Source organism: Streptopelia decaocto, assembly GCF_964273445.1.
Source record: "Streptopelia decaocto genome assembly, chromosome: 7".
In the NCBI taxonomy this organism is placed as follows: domain Eukaryota; kingdom Metazoa; phylum Chordata; class Aves; order Columbiformes; family Columbidae; genus Streptopelia; species Streptopelia decaocto.
In genome coordinates this window covers 17,912,271-17,932,375 of record NC_138661.1, presented here as the reverse complement: position 1 = coordinate 17,932,375, position 20,105 = coordinate 17,912,271, and the positions used below count along the sequence as shown (strand labels likewise).

Sequence of the window (20,105 nt, the reverse complement as noted above, 5' to 3'; positions counted from 1 at the left end):
CCATGTTAACAAATTACATCTGCTACAAACCCTGAGGAAAAACACCCAGACATTCATTTAGCTAACTTATACATGACATTTAAAATGTTATGTCAAAGCAACTCTGAAACACAAGCATTTTACCTAAGAGTAAATTTTCAAGGCTGGACTAAGGGTCTGGATTCTCTGTAAGTGTCCAGAAAAGGCCTGTCCTGTTTAGCCACAAAAAGGTGAACTATGCAGAGATTATTAACACTAACGGGTATTTATTTGGTGTGCACCAAGTCCTTCTTGCCACTGGAAGAAGTTTTAAAGTTAATAACTATGACATAGGTTAAGTAATTTCCACTTGCTCTCATGTTTTGTTACAGTTAGGTCACTGACAAATGACACATGAACTGGTAACACAACAAAAACCAAACCTTAAGGATTACTCAGCAAATCTTTCAATCTTAACTTGCCTCCATGCGAGCTTTGTAAAAATCCACATCATGAAGTTTCTCTTTGCACCGAACAAGTTCCATCTCAAGTCTCTCCACACGGTTTGCCCTCTCTCTCAGAGAGTCGAGCTCATCTCTGTATGCTCGTGCAGAGCGAGCATCTGAGGCCAGGTGGATGTTCTGTGAGAAGTGAGGAGAGAAAAAGTTCTTTATACTTTATACTTTATTTACTCACTTGTTTTAAGCATAGGCAAGCAAACAGCATTTCCCTGGTTCAGGAGCAAGAGAATGTTCCTAACTGACAGTAGAGCCTGACAGTGTTCAAGAAGAGACTGGACAATGCCCTCGGACACATGGTGTGAACTGTGGGGTTGTCATGTGCAGGGACAGGAGTTGGACTCTATGATCCTTGTGGGTCCTTTCCAACTCAGGATATTCTATGACCTATGACTCTAACTAGCCAGTAAATTCTCTACAAGACAGAGAGGTTATCCAGCCTGTTGGGACCCCGACATTTCTAGTGCCTGGTGCTGCATAAGCTTCAGGCTATTTGCAAACAGATGAGACTGCTCTCACCAGTTAAGTGGGAAGTGTAGCATTGCTATGCCATAGCCATAACCATCAAACAGCTTGCTGGAGTAACTTGATTTCTTCATTAAAAAGAAGCACAGTAGTACTTTTAGCCTCACACTGAAAGAGGTTTTTGAAATATGGAAGACTGTCACAGTAAAACAAGCCCATCTTACCTCTTGTTTTATTTTTTGCAGTTCCAGGGTGAGCTGCTCAACTTCATGTTTAGAATCTACAAGCTGTTCAGACTTCTCTTCCCTGAAAATTATTAGAAAAATCTTAATAAGAAATTACATTTTCCTTCTCATTAAGCAACATCGACTGTATGGGTCACTGCTGGGTATCTGGAAAGGAAGACAAATCTCCTAGCATATTCTGAACAGAGAGCCTCTTTGTCATGAGAGTGTCATAAAAACAAAAGCTTTTTTCTCATGATACCATACACATATCATGGATCCGAGTTTGTAACTCTACTTTTTTTACTAAGTACCTCTGTTTAAATCTCATTGGTGCTACTGCTGTCATAGCCAGCTTCACTGGCATCTGTATTTCCCAATAATAATTTTAAAGTGCAGCTAGCAGTTGGGATTTTGAAGAGAGTGAGAGACGAGATACAAAAAGAAAAATGGAAGTACCCATCTACTCTGTGTTTAAAGACCAATTGAGAAAGAAGATAGAATATCCATACTATAATAGCTTCCTACTGCTATGAATAAAAAAATCTGAAAGCTGTGATTCTGAGAGCTCCCACGGAGGCCAGTGTACTGAAGCCAACAGGCAACCGCAGTTTCAGGATGCACAAGATTAATATACAAGTCTTTCTAGACACACAAATCACTGGTGACTCACAGCTCCTGCCGGATTCTTCTCAATTTAGCCTTCGTGTCTGCCAGCTCCACTGCAAGGTGCTGCTTGTCTTCATTAGAAAGTGGGTTGGCTGGGTTTGGTGAAGAATCTGGACTTGGAGCTTTCAGAGGACTTGGTGGTTGCTGAGACTGGAGATAATCTCTCTCTTGAGTGAGATCTACAATGACCTGGAAATACAGAGAAGTACAGAGTGTCAAGAATAAACAGTATAATTATATGTTGGTTTTTGAGTATCTAAAAATTATTTATAATTAACAGGTTAAAGAAGGGGAGAAGACTCCTCCAGAGATCTGAAGGGAAAGGAATTACTGAGTTAGCAACAGACAGGGAAAAAAATAGAGAAGACACTGGAACCCATGATGGTATTTACCAGTGGAGAGACAGGCAAGCAATCACTCAGATGAATGACTGAGCAGACATGCGGAGACAAAAATCTCAAGACAAAGTCACAACATCAAATATTTTGGTCTCTCCACTTCATGGAGAGACCACTCCACTCCTCTTTACCAATCATTTCATCAAACCTCAGTGTTTACACAAGAACCAATGGAATAGTCAAAATCTCTCTACAGATTTTCAGAGGTACAGCAGAAAAGGTACAGCAGAAAAGGTACAGCAGAAAAGGTACAGCAGAAAAGGTACAGCAGAAAAGGTACAGCAGAAAAGGTACAGCAGAAAAGGTACAGCAGAAAAGGTACAGCAGAAAAGGTACAGCAGAAAAGGTACAGCAGAAAAGGTACAGCAGAAAAGGTACAGCAGAAAAGGTACAGCAGAAAAGGTACAGCAGAAAAGGTACAGCAGAAAAGGTACAGCAGAAAAGGTACAGCAGAAAAGGTACAGCAGAAAAGGTACAGCAGAAAAGGTACAGCAGAAAAGGTACAGCAGAAAAGGTACAGCAGAAAAGGTACAGCAGAAAAGGTACAGCAGAAAAGGTACAGCAGAAAAGGTACAGCAGAAAAGGTACAGCAGAAAAGGTACAGCAGAAAAGGTACAGCAGAAAAGGTACAGCAGAAAAGGTACAGCAGAAAAGGTACAGCAGAAAAGGTACAGCAGAAAAGGTACAGCAGAAAAGGTACAGCAGAAAAGGTACAGCAGAAAAGGTACAGCAGAAAAGGTACAGCAGAAAAGGTACAGCAGAAAAGGTACAGCAGAAAAGGTACAGCAGAAAAGGTACAGCAGAAAAGGTACAGCAGAAAAGGTACAGCAGAAAAGGTACAGCAGAAAAGGTACAGCAGAAAAGGTACAGCAGAAAAGGTACAGCAGAAAAGGTACAGCAGAAAAGGTACAGCAGAAAAGGTACAGCAGAAAAGGTACAGCAGAAAAGGTACAGCAGAAAAGGTACAGCAGAAAAGGTACAGCAGAAAAGGTACAGCAGAAAAGGTACAGCAGAAAAGGTACAGCAGAAAAGGTACAGCAGAAAAGGTACAGCAGAAAAGGTACAGCAGAAAAGGTACAGCAGAAAAGGTACAGCAGAAAAGGTACAGCAGAAAAGGTACAGCAGAAAAGGTACAGCAGAAACAGAAACCCAGTGCGCAAACAAGACACAAGAGAAGAAATGGAGCCTGCATCTGCTGCTCCACGTGAGCTCTATATGGCAGAGATAAGTCATCATACTTCTGTGCATTCATCTCTCTCATCAATGAGCCTCTTGAGGTGGAAAACCATATTCCTGGAAAGAGATTCTAGTTCTTCTGGGGCCATATCTGGGAGCTCCAGCCACTGCAAGTCAAAGACATTCTCCTGGTTGTGAGTCACCTGGGAACAGCAACAAAAAAAACAATAAATTCTTTCCACTGGTTGATGTGTAAATTTGTTTGCTCCATCCCTCAGGATGTTCTACTGATGAGCTAAAAAACTATCACATCTCACTGAAAACAGGTTGTAAATAACAAACACAACTACCTCTAACTTTAACATTACCCAGCAACTTCTGGCATGTATATTTTTTTATAATTATTAAGGCTGATTTTTAAAAATTATTAGATACGTATTATGATCCATAGCACTTGTGCTTGCCTATTAGAAGTATGCAAGTATCTCACCGCAATGACTGAGGTCACCCCATGGATTTGAAGAGACTGACTCCACACTGAGCAGTTAGGCTGGCGTCTCACCGAGAGGAAGCCCTGCTTCCAATGAACTTGCAATTTGCAGCTGATACAGCTGGGAGGAGCTGCCTTTAGCAGAAGGGTCTCCAGTCACTGCTTGCAGTGTGCCTTTCAACTCCTACCTTACCCAAACTGAACTCCTATGAATCATTTAACAGAAATGTCAGGCAAGTCTCTCAAGCTCAGTTAAAGACCGTTCCTGCCTTTCTCAAAACCATATGCTTAGTTGATCACGACTTTTTTTTTTTAAGTAGAACTTTTTTTTTAAATGTTAAGAAAAAAGTTCCTGTCTTAGACTTCCACTATTTGTTCCCCAAATCTGAGTGTCTGAGTCTTGCTACACCTGTACGCAGTGACACCCAGCCAAAGCTAGTGCCTGTTCCTGGTGAGGGTCCCCCAGCAGTGGCCGTTTCCTCGTGGCTCTCCTTTGGGTCCCCAAAACAATCTGGCTCCTAATACCTACTACATGTACTTCTTCCTTTTACAGAAATCTTACAAGTCCAAGATTTCTCGTCTTTGGGTCAAACTCATCTTTAAAAATGTTGTATGCCCCATTTCATCTGCAGAGCACACTCTTCAAGATTGTCTGAGCTCAAAGGCCACTGTCCAAGTAAGCCCGCGGGGACCTTGTGCCTCACCTACAGCAGGACCCCAGGACCAAGTGCTTACAGCACTGCTGCAAGGGCACTGCCGCTCCTAAGCCATATACGCTTTTTGGAAACATTACACGTGTATCCTTACTACAATTCCTTCTACATAGCCTATAACTGGCAAGCAAGGCATTCACTACTGCATCTCTTCAAACCATCACCGAGCCAAGTAATGTTCCGAGCACCAACCTTTTGCATGTCATAATTTCATTGCAATAAAATATTCGAGCTTTTTTTTGTGGTCCATTAGGAAATTTCAAGCATTAACATTTTATAGCAAAAAAATGCTGTCAATTCAAGGAAGGAAGAGATAAGAAGTAAAAACAGACAATACTGAGAGTCCCACCTCCTGAATGTGTGACACAATGGCAGCTTGGGTTTCAATATCCAGTTGTTTTATTCTTTCAATAAACTCTTCTTTTCTTTCACACTGTTAAAAGAAAACATACCCTGAAACACGGCTACATATCCTAAAACTTACTGCACCATTTTTTATTTAAACAATTAAAAATCCCCACATTGCTAATGACAAAATGTTGAAGATCTACACTTTGTCACACTAGAAGGTATAACACTTCATTGCTCCATAGAGAGCATGAATTAAATTATGCATTAAATTATTTAAACTTTTTACAGTCAGGAGAATTAAGGCTAAGCTAAATGGCTGCTTTTGCTCTTTAAAAACAAGTTCAACACGCAGTGGGATCAAGAGGTAGAGCAACAGCCAGAGGAAATCATCACAGCTTCATTAATGGAGCTGCACAGATGTAAACATATATTTAGATCGCATAATTTAACCTGTCTGCTTTGCTGTTTGCATTTTGCTTGGTTTTGGCAATGAACAGAGATGCATCACTTTAGCTGTTATTCACACCGCTGCATAATGTTGCTTGTTGGACTAAATCAACATGTGCTTTAGATAAAAAATGGGGTTATAAAACATTCTAGATAAAAATGAGTGACATTTCGGACAAACTGATTTTAGTAAATCTTTTACTTAAGGCTTTAAAAGAGGCAGACATCCACTATCTGTATACCCGTGTTTGTACACTAACTTTATTGCCTTCTTGTAACAACTGTACATTGTAGAGAAGTTAAGCATTACTTAAAAGTTTTTTAAAAACTCATTTACAATGTTCTTTTGGGGCCTGGTTCCAAATCTCAACTATTTATTTCACTGGGAAGAACCTCAAACCCATAAATAGGGACCGAGGATGCAGAGCAGCTTGCCAAGTCAGACCCTTATTCTTTGTGCTGCAATGCAATGCTGAGACAGTTCAGAGCAGCCATATGAAGACAGCTTTACCCTGACATAATCGACTTGACATAGCTGAGCAGGGTAAGTGTCCTAAGGCACGACAAAAACACCAGACAGACCTACAAACAAGGTCAATTATAAGCAAAGGCTGGCCTGCAACCCGCCTATTGTTTACCACCACAGAGGACTGGTGGGCAGAACACTGATTTCTTTATCCAGTAACTGTTGTGCATTTCTGGGGAGTTTATCATATATGTTGCCTGTCTATTTATTTTAACAAATGCCACATAAAAATCCCCACATGAATACACAAATTATCTGTTCATTTTGGATTTTCTACACGTAATATTCAACCAAATGATTATGCAAATAAAATCGGGATTCATCAAATGATGTTTAGCCTGTTAACTTATCTATTTGGCATTAATATTTACTGTTAAAACTCCTGCATATTTTAGAACAGTAAGAAAATAAACCAACCTAATCTTGATATCAAGAACACTGTTCAAAGCTTCTCTCTTCCCACTTTGTTATCAAAGTGGACTACTACTTTGGTAGAGTACATGTCCTATGGCTCATTAAACACTGGCAACAAATTGAGGCTACTGCTACCACAAAGTGTGCTTCCTTTTCTTGAGCTGTCTTTCCCTCTGCATTTCTTTAATTCACCTATTGTGTCTCTTCTCACAATTCTAGTTCACAAGCTTTCTTGAGCTGGAGATTTGTTCCTTTAGCACTGATCTTTGGGTGGATTTTCTCAGTCAAGAAAAACCAAGCAACTAACAACAAAAACACCCCAAAAAACCCAAAACACAGATTAAAAAAAAAAAAATTTTCAAGCTTTTAAAGAATGTTCACCTGCACAGCACAGCCCAGAACCAACAACAGCAGCTTCTTTATTTCATCCATACTTTTACCTAGAGAGGAAAGAAGGGAATCAGTACATAGGTACAGCATAAATTAAGTACTTGCAAGTCACCCTCTCTAAAATATCCTCCTGAAAAGATAAATAAGACCATTGAACAAGTGCCTGGAAAATATATATGCACCCATTATTATGTTACCATACTTTCCACATAATAATACAGTTCTTATGGATTAAACACCCAAACCCATCAAGCCTAACTCAATGTGCTATCCCCACTGATATTTTCTGAGGCTTTTCTGGTCAATGCAGAAGAACAACAGCAGCAACAAAATCCTTTAAATGGTGCAGCACATATGCCCAATGCTTGTTGTTTGTGTTGCGATTAATGAAGGCAGGAAAGACACATTAAACCACCACCCAAACCAACAACAAAAAACCAAATCAAACCAACCCAAAAACCAGCAACCAAAACCAGACAAACAGAAACCAAAGCAAAGGAAGGTTACTCTCAAAGAGAGAACTTGTCCTAAATTCTCTGTCTGTAAAATAGTTGCCACTCAGACTTCCCAAAGCTGAATGTCATTCTGCACACATAAATTCTCTCAAAGAGATGTTTTAGCAACTAATTTCTGCCCCTGTTCTGCATCAAAGCCTGTTCACACTTTGAAGTGAAAACCCCATGAGCTAAGAGTGGCATAAAACAAAGGTGCAGGTAACCATATGCTCGGGGAGGAGGCACAGGCAGGTTGTTACTGCAGGGGATCCTGCTGTGACCAACAGCCCTGCCCGCCGCCTCCCAAGGTCAGGAGAGAGAAATCTGAACAGGGGAACCGGTGTGGCCTTCAGCCAACTCCACATCTTGTTCCAACAAAATTAATGTGGGTATTGCTGGGTGGTAAAGACAATTACATCTATCAAAGACAGACAAAGGGGGATGGAAGGCAAGGAGCTTCAAGGAGGAAATGAAAAGTCACTATGGAGTTAGGTTCAGGAAAAGCTTCTCCACGCTGGGGAAAGAGGAGGAGAGACAGGCCACGTATAGTTTTCTCTAATCCCTATACACCTGCATGCTTCCTGACACAGCATGTAACTGTGGGATAAACGCTTTAATTTTCTACCCTGCCTTACTCAGGTGTTCAATTGCTCCTATCACTAACTAGACAGATAATTTCTGAGTGCAACTGTGTTCCTCCACCAACACCATGCCCTTGTGAGGCGGCGCTGGCAGAAAGCAAGATGCATGTGCAGGACCCGAGGCTGGGAACCTGGAGTTAAACTGACTCATCAGTTCAGCCGCTGCAGCCCCGCAGATGCACAAAGACACATTGGCCTAAATTACCACGAGGTTACCTACACCCTGAGAACCCTGCAAGCCAGTGTGGCCATGTGCAGGCTGCCTAGGAAGTAATTTGTTTTCTGATCTCCTGATTTTAGGGCACACAAATTCTGTAAACCAGTTTTTAAATGTATCTTACTTGTTAAACAACTTTTCAACAACTTTGAGGAATGTTGATCTTTGAAGTGTTTTAAGAATACCCTACAGAAATTACCAGTATACTGTACTAGAATTCAATATTCAAGTCTCACATTATTAATCAATAAGATTTTGCAAGCAGGAATTCTTGTCTTCTGCATAGACAGACATATCTAAAATGTGCTAGTTCACACTTCACCCTGTAAATACAATATTGTTCTTTTCCTGCAGATTATGAAAAACTGTTTTTGAAAGTCTTACAATCTTTCTTACTCTTCTTCCCCATCTAAGCATACACACGGCTTGCACTTTTCTGAAAAATTACTATTTAATATACAAACAGCATTTAAGTCTGTGAAAGTCTGATTGTTCTGTATGATTCTGAACAACACAACGCTAAATGTAGACAGCATCTCAAAAAAAACACAAGCAACCCTGAGCAACAAGAAGAAGAAAAGATCTAGTACTTCGTGAACCATTCCTTTGAGGGTACTATTTATACTAGCCCAAGGAGATACTTGGTTTAGCCAGAAGACATTTTTTCATGAAACTTGAGTTCTCATTAGAATTGGGTTTCATTCTGCATCAGCTTCAGAGAAGATACAGGCCAGACATTAAATGCAGAGTATGTCTGTGGGACATGAGGACAAGTTGCTAAGTTCTGGAAAGCAAGTGACTCGAGTGTATGTCACTCATTCTCCCAGAATTAGTCAGGGCAGAACATCTTCTCCATGAGAGGCTGAAGGTGTAGCCACCAGGCTACTTGCTCCGATCACACCAGCCAAGTGCTTTAACTCCTGTATGCTCTGGGTATCTCCATCTGTTGATCATAAATTCCAATCTGTGCACTATGGCATCACAGCTGATGGTGAACCTAGTGGCTTGAGATCACTAAAATTAGAAAACTTCATGGTTATTTTCCAACAGAGAGAGCACCTATACCATTCTAAACACAGGAGAGCTACTTAACCCACTCAAACCACACTCGACCTCTCTGCACCAAAGGCAGGATGCTTCGCTGTTCTCTCCAATAGATAGCAGATGGGTATCAGTGATGCTGCATCAACTTGTGAGGTGAAACGCCTTCAGCTATTACTGCAGAGTAACTTCGCAAGGTCAACCCTGTTCTCCCACCAAGGGCTGATCTTGCCTGGAATTACCAGTGCGAGACCTTACCCCCACTTAGGAAAAGAAGCTGAGGAAGACACAGCAATCCCTTTCGGCAGGGAAGGCCAGGCCAGAGTTCATAGAATAGAGTGCAAAATTAAAATATTTGAGGTAACGATGAGATTATAAGTTTGCTACTGTTTTAAAGATAACATTTGGCAGTCCATTCTTCCCACTGGCAACCTTCACAAAAAACTTAGCCGTCAGGATTTTTCCAAGATTTCCTTTTTAATAAATTATTTTACACTTGCAGACATGCTATGCACATATCATGAAAATAAGATTGTACCACCCACCAGAAGCACTTTAAAGGTTGAAAGGTCTACTTAGCAGATCTACTCTACCAGCCACACAAGTGTTTCAGAAAACCATGAGTGCCCGTTTTGGATAGTTAACACTTCTCTCAGTTCCTTGGGCTTTCATTCAGAAGTTGTCTCCTATGTGGTAGAGACAGTTTGTTGGCATTAAAGCACTGCAAGGTCACTCAAGTAGCATTTTAAAACCTCATAGAATAACATTATTCACACAAGACACTTAGAAGAAATAGGGTATGAGTATGTAAAAACCTCTCTGCCAATCTAAAGTGCTTTAGAGACAGTTTTCAGTTAAACCTCGGAATGAGCCAGGAAGAGATTAATTACCCCTCTCCCCTTTCATCTCACCCACAGAAGAGCTGAGATAGCACACACTTAAGTGGAGTGCCCAAGGTTACTACCTGAATCAGAAGCACATCTAAGATTATTACACAGCACAGCAGCCCAGTTCTACACTCAGGACAGTTCCTTTATTCTGTAATGCATGTTAAACAAAAGCAAGTGATCTTTATCCCCAATTCAATCATGCCTCCTGAACACTGAATGACCCTGCGATGTTTTTAAAAAGCAGGAATGTGCAGGCTTCCCTTGCTGGCTCATTGGAATACAAGAGTCCTTCCTAGACAGCTAGGAAGAAACTCTGCTGGATCCACTCAGGCTTATTAGCTGACCTCACCAAGACAGTGTCCTCCTACGACTAGGGTGCAAATGCTTAGGTCTGGGGCATCTCCTGGCAGACAGGTCCCCACAAGCTGAAATGAAGGGACAGGATTCAAACTAGCACTTAACCAGAAAGGTGACAATTAAGAAAAATCACCCCTCTTTTCTTTTACATGTTTTTGAAAATTCCAGGGCAGCTGCTCTCAGGCCACATGCTTGTGCCTGCAAGGGAAGCAGCCACCTGGGGGGTTTGCAGAAAGACCATCTGCTCCCAACCATGGGAGAAGGCCAGCAGCTTTTCTGGAAAATAAAGGGAGGGAAAGCCCGAACACCACCTGTGCATCCTGGGAGCCTCCCTGTGCCAGAGCGCGGAGACCCCTCTGAGCTCCCAGGGGATGGAGGGTGGGAAACAGATGGCAGGACTTGGGGAGAGGGCAGGCAGAGGGATTAGGAGACATAACAACAACAAAAAAGGAGGATCAGAGTACAGAAACAATACAGACAATGAAAAAAAATGAGAGGGGGTAGGAAAGATATAGAAAACAGAAACGAGGGATGCCAAGCACATGAAATCTTGTACTTGTGCTGCTGCTTTCTGCACGTTTTTACCTTGATGCTCCTCCAGCGGAGGGGAGGGAGCACCTGGAGCGCTACATGCGGCAGCCAGTTGATGTGCCAAGAAGGGTGAAACACGAAGTGCCGTTTTCCCCAACTGTAGCAACATCCTGAGTGAGAAAAGCTTCAATACTAAATTTACACTATTGAGGCAGCACTTTGTTATTAGCTTTATGTTTTATGAAGCTTTGTTTATCCGGAGGATCATGAAACAAAATGAGGAAGGAAACAAGACATGAAAAAATACCCCAGTGAGAGTAGACATATTTTATTATTTTAATGAAAAACATTTTCTATGGACACTTATTAGCAGGGACTTTGGGCTCTCATTCACAAACTGAACATGTAATTTCAAAAGGGGATCTAAATAGTAAAGTGGTTTTTTTAAGAGATAGAAATAAGTCTACATCAGGCAAATAAATCCTCATTTCCATTCTTGGTCCGAATAAAGTTAAAATCTCACCTCCCCAAATTAGCTATGATTATTTGAAAGGATTAATTGCTGTCAGTTCCCAAGTACACTCACTAGCTGTGTTAAATTAAGTATATATAGAAACTAAGAAACTAAACTTCTCTAAATAGAGGTTCAGGACTAGTACTGTATACTGACATTCCCTGTGTGGGCACATGAGTGAGTGGTCATTTATAAGGCAAGCTAAAACCAGAGGTAATTAATAAAAGGTGATTACAGTGATGTGTATAGACGATAAATATGCTGGTGATTCTCATATTGAGCACAGGGGGATTTGTGGTGCAGTAATGAATTGAAAAAGCTGTTCTGCAAGGAAAAAAATGGAGGAAGACAAAAACAGACAGGAAAATGAATGGTAGTAGCTGCCTACTGTACAGTGCAGTCAACAGAATAAACCCTGCAATGTCAGTTGCATCATTCTGCAAGTTGGATTCCTGAGAAAACTTTTAAATTCTTTAAACTTTCAAGTTTCGGCTCCCTACATTCTAGAAAACAGTCAAAACCTTCATTTTCGTAAAAATTCTCAGCTTTAGAGCTGTTCAGTTTATAATTTAATACATGTAACACCACTTTTGGCTAAGCGTTAGAGAAGAAAAAGTAAAATTTGTAGATAGCAGTGGTGAACAGACAGCTCTAAAAACATGCATAGGAAAACATATGGGCTTGTTACATGAAATAAATCACTAAAATTGTTACACGATGAATCATTTTGACTGATCTAACAGCTCTCTGGTCTTGGAAATGTAGAGTCAATACAATCACCAGGAGGCTTCCCAGCTCAAACACTGCACGTGTTCCAGGAATGTGATTGGGGGATCACTTTTTCTTCCTCATTCAGATAACTTATCTACAGGACAGGGAAGGCAAAACTGGGATTTTATCACTGCCTCTCAGATCCAGACCAGCCATGCAGACTGGTCTCCGGCTCCTGCTGCTCCCCGCATTGCCCAGCACCGTCTCTACAGATGTCTTCTCCAGGACTCTCCTCCTTTCCTTTCAGTATCTGTCCTGGATCAATGACACAGACAAAGAGGTTTCTCCTCTACCACTTCTGTCACTTTTAAACACTTCCCTCAAATAACCATCTCCAGTATCTCTGCTCCCCATACTGCTGTCGCTCCCAGCCTCCTCGCTTCTCTGTCAGCTTTCCCTGGGGTTCTCTGTACTCATGCCAGAAGCTCATCTTCCCATGCTGATGACCGCCTTGTCCTCACATCTCTATTCAATCTGCAGCCTTCCTTTAGCAGTCTCACTGACACAGAGAATCTCTCATTTCACTTGTTTTTCCCCTCCCATGTGCCCCTGCCTTCCTCTCGCTCGTCTCTGCAAGACATGCAGTAACAGAGACATCCACCTGACAGTCACCTGGTCATCGTTCACCCACGTTGCTCACCACAGCCTAGTCCTTCATCCAGCTTTTTGTACTGGTTTTACTAACTTCTCAGCCTTCCCATTCCTTCGCAGAATCTCAGAATGTAAAGGACTGGAAGGGACCTCGAAAGATCATCCAGTCCAATCCCCAGGCCGGAGCAGGAACACCTAGATGAGGCTACACAGGAACATGTCCGGGCGGATTTTGAATGTCTCCAGAGAAGGAGACTTCACAACCCCCCTGGGCAGCCTGTTCCAGTGCGCTGTCACCCTCACTGTGAAGAAATTCTTCTCACATTTAAATCGTACCTCCTGTGTCCCGGTTTATACCCATTGCCCCTTGTCCTATCATTGGCTGTCACCAAGAAAAGCCTGGCTCCATCCTCCTGACACTCACCCTTTATATATTTATAAACATTAATGAGGTCACCCCTCAGTCTCCTCTTTTCCAAGCTAAAGAGCCCCAGCTCCCTCAGCCTTTCCTCATAAGGGAGACACTCCACTCCCTTAATCATCTTTGTTGCCCTGTGTTGGACTCTCTCCAGCAGTTCCCTGTCCTTCTGGAACTGAGGGGCCCAGAACTGGACACAATATTCCAGATGTGGTCTCACCCAGCCCTCAGCCAGGTTCCTCTTCCTGAAGGAAGTTCTAGTTCGCCACTTCTCTAACCATTTCTTCAGCACATCTTATCAGTGGCTGTCTACCTAAGGAGAAGATTAAGATGAGCTTCTCTTGAAATCCTGTCCCTCAGACAATCTCTTCCTTGAATACATTCTTTGAAGCAAGTACACCTCAAGTCTTTCTTCGTTCACCACCTTCCTCTGTAGTGTCTGAGCTGGGACTGATTCTCAAAACCATTATACAACATGGCTAAGTAAGAATGTCATTTTTATACACACATACCCCACAAATTTTAGACATTTTTGCATTCTTTATTATTTCTTCCCACGTTCTGAACAATGCCGATGACAAGTCAGCAATAGATAAATTTTAAAAGACCACATCAAAAAAAAACCCCAACAAAACCAAAACACCCCATTTTAAAAGATGTCAGAAAGAAGCAAAATTTCTGGTTGCAATTAAAGGAGCTGGAACACAGGAAACACATGGCTGAGCAGTACATTTCCTACAAGAGACACAACAGGTACTTTCTTCAAAGAAAGAAAGATCTATGGTGCTGACAAAAAACAGGTCAGTGATGGGAAATTATAGCTAAATACAGAACAGCTTTCAAGTGTGCAGCTTCCCCAGCAACCAGCTCTATGGTTACTGCATTATGAGCCTCCTGCCAGCTGTCACTCAGAAACGGCCATGACAAGAAGCCAGCCAGCCTTTTCCATTGACACCTAGCCAGCAGAGACACTTGCCTGGTTGGCCCAGACATCTCTATTCACTTACTCACTAGCATTCTCAACACCAGCAGCTCAGGCTCTGCCCACTGCCCCATGACTGAGAAAGGCAACAGCTCCTGTATTTCTATTCTCTCCTTTACCCCTAACAGTAGCCTGTACAGGAGAATTAGGACTGGCACTGTAGACTTTAATCTGCTTGCTGAAGAAGTAGATGGCATACCCTCAGTTTGATTTTAATGCAAAAGTGCCAAGACTATGAGTTTCAGTGATCCAACATCTGTAAGTTAATATTCTTTTCTGATATAAACCCTTTCTTGTACATACACTACTGCTACTAAGAGCAGCAAAACAAAAGCTTCTACCAAGCTTTCTGTCATTTGTTCTGGAGATGCACATTACCATGTCATTCCCCATCACTGCTGAAAGGATTCATCCACTTTTCCTTCTTTAATAAAAATAAATATGTTGTCCTTGGCACTGACATGGGACTAAGGCAGAGATAGCATGGCCTTAAAAAAAAAAAAATGAAAACCACAGGAACAAAACTTCTCATTTCAGAAATGTTAAGAAGAAGTCAGCTTTGGTTTTATGCTGAACAGCTTTGAGTGTCTTTTGAGCGTGTCTCAAAGACACACTGGACTCTGGACAGAAGCTCACTGGCTTCTAGGTCACTTTTGATGTAATACCTCATGTGACAGATGTCCTTGCCTAGACAACATGGCCAGACAGATGTTTTTTCTTTGTCCATTCTCTTCCTCACTTTTTCCAACTTGTCATATATGTATTTTTCTCTCCATCCTCACATATTTTTTTCCCAAAACTTCACTTGCAACAGTTCCTTCACACTTTAGGGCAACTCTGCAAGACTTTTCTGGTGTGTATATGTTGCCACAAATGAACTGAATATTGTACAGGCACAGGACAGAAAATTGGGAGGAGAAACAATTCTCCTATGGCTGAGTGTTTCCTGAGTCACTTGCATCAAGGAGTGAAGAGACACGACTTTCAAGCAAACAGTTGCTGTTCTGGCTTTGGCAAGAATTTACTATCACACATGTATGTGTATGATGTGCAAACATGCATATCAGATATTATATTTGTATGTAATGGTATGCAAATATAAGTATTACAAACTAGACACATTAAACTGTGAGACTCAGAGGTACTCAAATATTTGTAGTTTGGCTACAAGTATGAATAGTTTGTTTAAAAGCATGTTTGTTATTTTTAAAATTATAAATTTTACTTTGCATTTCAGAGGGGTGGGAGTGGAGGGGAAGAACCCAACAAACTACTCACCAGAAAGAGGATCTTTGCCAATCATCAAAACATTTGGTAAATTCATTACAATCAGCTGCTGGAGGACCTCCTAAACAAAAGAGAACAACAGGCAAAGTTCAGTGTGAAGGAATTCCAATCAATCACAACACAAAGAATACAGAGGTCCATTGATTACAAAGCTTTTAAGGTACTGGTAGGTCAGAGGTCACAAAAGGAAGCCCCATTTGAGAGAGAAATCACTATTTGAAGATGGCATCAGGTTGCACAGTTAACAAACACTAATTGCCTCTTTTAACAACGGCTAATATAGAACTTAAAGGGTCCCATGGCACTAATCGGGATAAATGCATGGCCATGCCAGGCACACCCATCAGTCATGCCTTTACCCCAGGCATGACCTGTATTCATTTGATGTTCAAACAGCTGCCGTCATGTTCCAGGGCGTACAAATGCAGTGGGTTCATCAAAGGTACCTAAGCCATTCTCTGAAGTTTGAGTAATTCAAATAATTGGTCAAATTGTTTTGTGGGTCTGAGATTTTAATGATGGGCTGAGGAAGTGGCTGTGGGGGGAAAGCTACTGAACAGACATTTTGCACTGCTCAGAGAAAGAGGAGTTAAAGTTCTGGATTTGTTTGCATTGTTTTTAATGGGGAGTAAAACAGATTTAAGTATATCATGAACCTCATTTAAAGGTCATTTTATTTTGGGGGACATAAGGGAAAGGAGGTTGCTTGACCATTGCCTGGTCAGCTTCAGTATTTAAATGTCAGCTGCCTGAAGCTACACTGAAATGACAGCATGGGCTTAAGGGACAGGAAAGGCTACAAGCCCTGGGGCAGGCAAAACACTCAAAGGCAGACAAATAAATACATTGGAAAGGGGACTCTGAATGGTAATATGTTCAGCCATGCACGCCAGTAACACACAGAGCACAGGAATACAGTTGTTAGCTTCAACCTGCAGTTACCAGCACTCGCTTTTGATAATCCGAGAAAAAAACCCATTTTGCAGGCAAGTATTTATTTCACATAAAAAGCCTAGGTAGAAAATGGTCGTGTGATTAAAGCACTGTGCTGGTATTCAGGAAACAAAGGTTCATGCATACAACCCCACCAAACGTTTGGCAGGTGCCTTTTCCCCCCCACCCCGGCTTGTCTCAATTTCCCAGCCTACCTCTAGGCCACCGGCATTGATACCCACAGAGCATTCCGAGCCAGGGGAAAAAGTCCTATCCCAGCACAGAAACATTTCCTGAAACAATCACCCATTCACCCAAACACTTCCCCTCCAAGCTACCCCATTGTTATTTCTCCGCTTTCAAAGTTACCATAGGAGAAAAATTAAGCCTGATTGAAAGCGGAAATATTTCAGTGAGCCTGCAGCGTTTGATAAGTAACTAGAGTGGATGTTTTAAAAATATTTTCAGCATAACACATTTCACTTTTTTCTCTCATCCATACCCAAAACATACTCCTCAGCAGTCTCTCTTTTCAATAAAGTAGAAATCTCTCAGTGTCACAGTTGATGGGGTTTTTTATGTTGTTAAGGCAGCTCTACAGGCCTTTATGCAACATGAAGTTTGGCTAATGTGAACCAAGCATTCACTGAGTCATTAGCCAAATGAGCTTTATAGTTTGTGCATTTAAGACATTTTTTTAAAAGTTTGTTTGCACCTGTTACCAAAACAGGTGTAAACTCTATTGGCCTTAACAGCAAGTGGTTGGACTACAATATCTGCTATGACAACACAGAGTGGCACTGAGGCTTTAAACAAAAAAATCAGAATTTGCATATGCCAAAGTATTGAGCTTTAACCAGCAATTTCCATGGCAAAAAAAGACAAAGAATTTTGTTTTCAGTCATCCCGCATGTGGAGCGCCACTGAGGCAGGAATGCATAAGGAATTTGCGTTGTCTTTGTGTAATCATCAGATCGCTAGCTATTTAACTGGCAGACACAAAAGACATTACAGCTAAACTTATGCTGTTAACATTCCCATGACATCCTTCTGAAAAATTGTTCGAGTATACCATCCAACATAACCACCACTGAACACCCTCGCAGCTGTTTGAACTTAGTATTTTCTGGCAAGAACCTGACAGGCACTGAATACAAGTAGAGACAGTGCTGAGTCTGTGAAGAGTGATTTCTTAATTCGGAGTGAAAGATTCAAATTGTTGCAGGAGGTGATACTCTGACCTGTTTATTTTTAAAATAAATTATTTAAACAGATAGCTATTGTTCTAAACACCTTCACCTTCAGATTAGTGCTGATGATAGTATCTAGCCCTCACACAGCGTAGCTTGCCAGCAGATCTCAACACTTTATAAAGGAAGGTCAATGTCGTTGCCCTCCTCTTTTAAGATAAGGAAAGTGAGTCACAGAAACAAAGTTACTTCAGTTTAACAAACTACCCTCTGTTAACAGCTGTACCAATGAACCATCCACTCCCACAGCTACAAGTGTGAGATAAAATGTGTTAACTGAAAGCTCTTACACTGACACTGATGAATTTAGCTCAGATTTTGTCTGGGCTAAAACCATAGAAAGTTAGTAAGACTCAGCTGACACCCAGTGCCTGACTGGGATAATGTGACTCTGGCTCAGGTTCATTGCTTAAAATCCCACATCTGGAAATACAACCCAAGTCCCCTCCCCTAACAGCAAACTAGGAATTCTTCCATTTCTATTCACTTATCAATTTGATATTTTCTTGTTTTCCTCATCTGAAGCAGCAATAGCACAGGTTGCCAAGCAAAATCATAGAATCACAGAATCATTTCCGTTGGAAGAGACCCTCAGGATCATCGAGTCCAACCATAACCTAACCTAACTCTAGCACTAAACCATGTCCCTAAGAATCTCATCTAAATGCCTTTCAAACAGCTCCAGGGATGGTGACTGCACCACTTCCCTGGGCAGCCTGTTCCAATGCCTGACAACCCTTTCTGTGAAGAATTTTTTCCTAATATCCAATCTAAACCTCCCCTGGCACAACTCGAGGCCATTTCCTCTTGTCCTATCACTTGCTACACCCTCCATGCTACAACCTCCTTCCAGGTAGCTGTAGACAGCAATGTCTCTCCTCAGACTCCTTTTCTCCAGGCTGAACAGCCCCAGTTTCCTCAGCCACTCCTCAAAAGACTTGTGCTACAGATCCCTCACCAGCTTCATCACTCTCCTCTGCACTCTCTCTAGTATTTCAATGTCCTCCTTATGATGAGTGGCCCAAAACTGAACACAGCATTCAAGGTGGGGGCCTCACCAGTGCTGAGTACTGTCTGGTCTCTCTGCTCCCCTCACCATCCCACCCAAAGACCCCAGGCAGTCCAACGTGGGCTTCAGGCGGGGAGTCTGTGCTGTCAGAACCTGGGAACCGGCACTGAGGGCCAAAGGGCTCCACAGACCCAACCATCTCCCAGGGCACAGCTACATGGGACACTGGGTTCACATGGACACACTATTGAACCCCAGCCAACAAAACAAGCAGTAGACAAAATGCAACATGTCTCCAGAAGGGCAGCAAGTTATTGCATTGTAATATATAAACGGATGTCTGAAATCAAACACAGCTGAAGGACAGTGCAGCCAAGGCTGAGATGGCCTCTATGTGTCCTTCTGCCTCAGGTGACCGGCGTGGCCAGGGCAGCATGCCAGGCAAGAGCAGCTGGATAGCAGAGCAGGGTTGCCAACACTTTAAATAACCCGCAAAAACCCACAGTACTCTGGAGAGCACCTGTACAAGCAAAAAATCTAACTCTTCCTGTGAGAAACCTTTTAATCATTTTTACAGCACAACTAAAACTGGGTTAAAATAGTAAAGGTTACAGCAACAACATATGGTAACAATTTCCTTGATTATTACAACAATTGGGGTTTGAGCTGCCAGCTTTACACCTAGACCATTAACCAATTTGGAGGCCAGCTACTGCAAGTCAGGAATCGCCTCCCTTCAGACTATTGTTGGCACATTTTTGTTTTAAATGTTGCTAATGAATTCTCCATAAAAAATAAAATAATGTTGATATCAGAAGTGTTATTTAAGCACCAGTTCAAAACAAATCCCCATCAGGCCTGAGTGCAACATCTGCAGGTGCCTGAAATTCTCCTCTGCCAAAAATGAGGATATTTTAAGCTTGCAGAGATTTGTCTAAAACCTCAGCTCTTTTGACAACAGCAATGGTTACAAGAGTGGATGTTTCTAGTTAGCTGGTCAACACTACTATCTCAAAAAATAAACATCAACAGCCAAGTCTTACTGCAAGTAAGATTACTTGGTCAGTGCTGCAAACTCAGTGGATAAAGCCCACAAAGTTTTCTGTGTGCAGAGTTCTGTGACCCTGTACTGAGGAAGGGTTTTCTAAGCAAAGGTCAAACCAGGTGTTCAGTCCTTGATCTCACTCCCCCTGCTGTGCTTGCATTGCCCACAGAGGTGCAGGGCACAAAGAGGCCGAGACAACCAGCAGATCCGAGCAACAAGAACGATACTGCCTAAGCCAGAGGTAAGTTTTGCTGAAAGCAGCTAGGCACTCCAGAACTAGTCCCCGAGGATTCAAAACCATTATTACGTTACCTAGAAATCATGAGGTTAAACATAAATAAATAAATGCTATGTTCTCATTAGCAGCCTTTGTTGCACACTTGCTTCACATTTGC

At 41.8% G+C, this 20,105-nt stretch overlaps 1 protein-coding gene across 5 annotated transcripts in view; it reads right to left on the bottom strand.

Moving 5' to 3' along the window:
* Positions 1-20,105, bottom strand: part of CCDC88C (coiled-coil domain containing 88C) — a 101,144-nt gene that overhangs the window by 43,595 nt on the left and 37,444 nt on the right. For all 5 annotated transcript variants that reach the window (XM_082058924.1, XM_082058926.1, XM_082058925.1 and 2 more), the window contains 7 exons: positions 15,465-15,534; positions 6,731-6,789; positions 4,961-5,044; positions 3,471-3,611; positions 1,839-2,023; positions 1,166-1,247; positions 441-599 (listed from right to left, as the gene is read on the bottom strand). In XM_082058924.1, the coding sequence (XP_081915050.1) occupies positions 441-599; positions 1,166-1,247; positions 1,839-2,023; positions 3,471-3,611; positions 4,961-5,044; positions 6,731-6,789; positions 15,465-15,534 (780 nt within the window). The remainder of the gene's footprint in view (positions 1-440; positions 600-1,165; positions 1,248-1,838; positions 2,024-3,470; positions 3,612-4,960; positions 5,045-6,730; positions 6,790-15,464; positions 15,535-20,105) is intronic.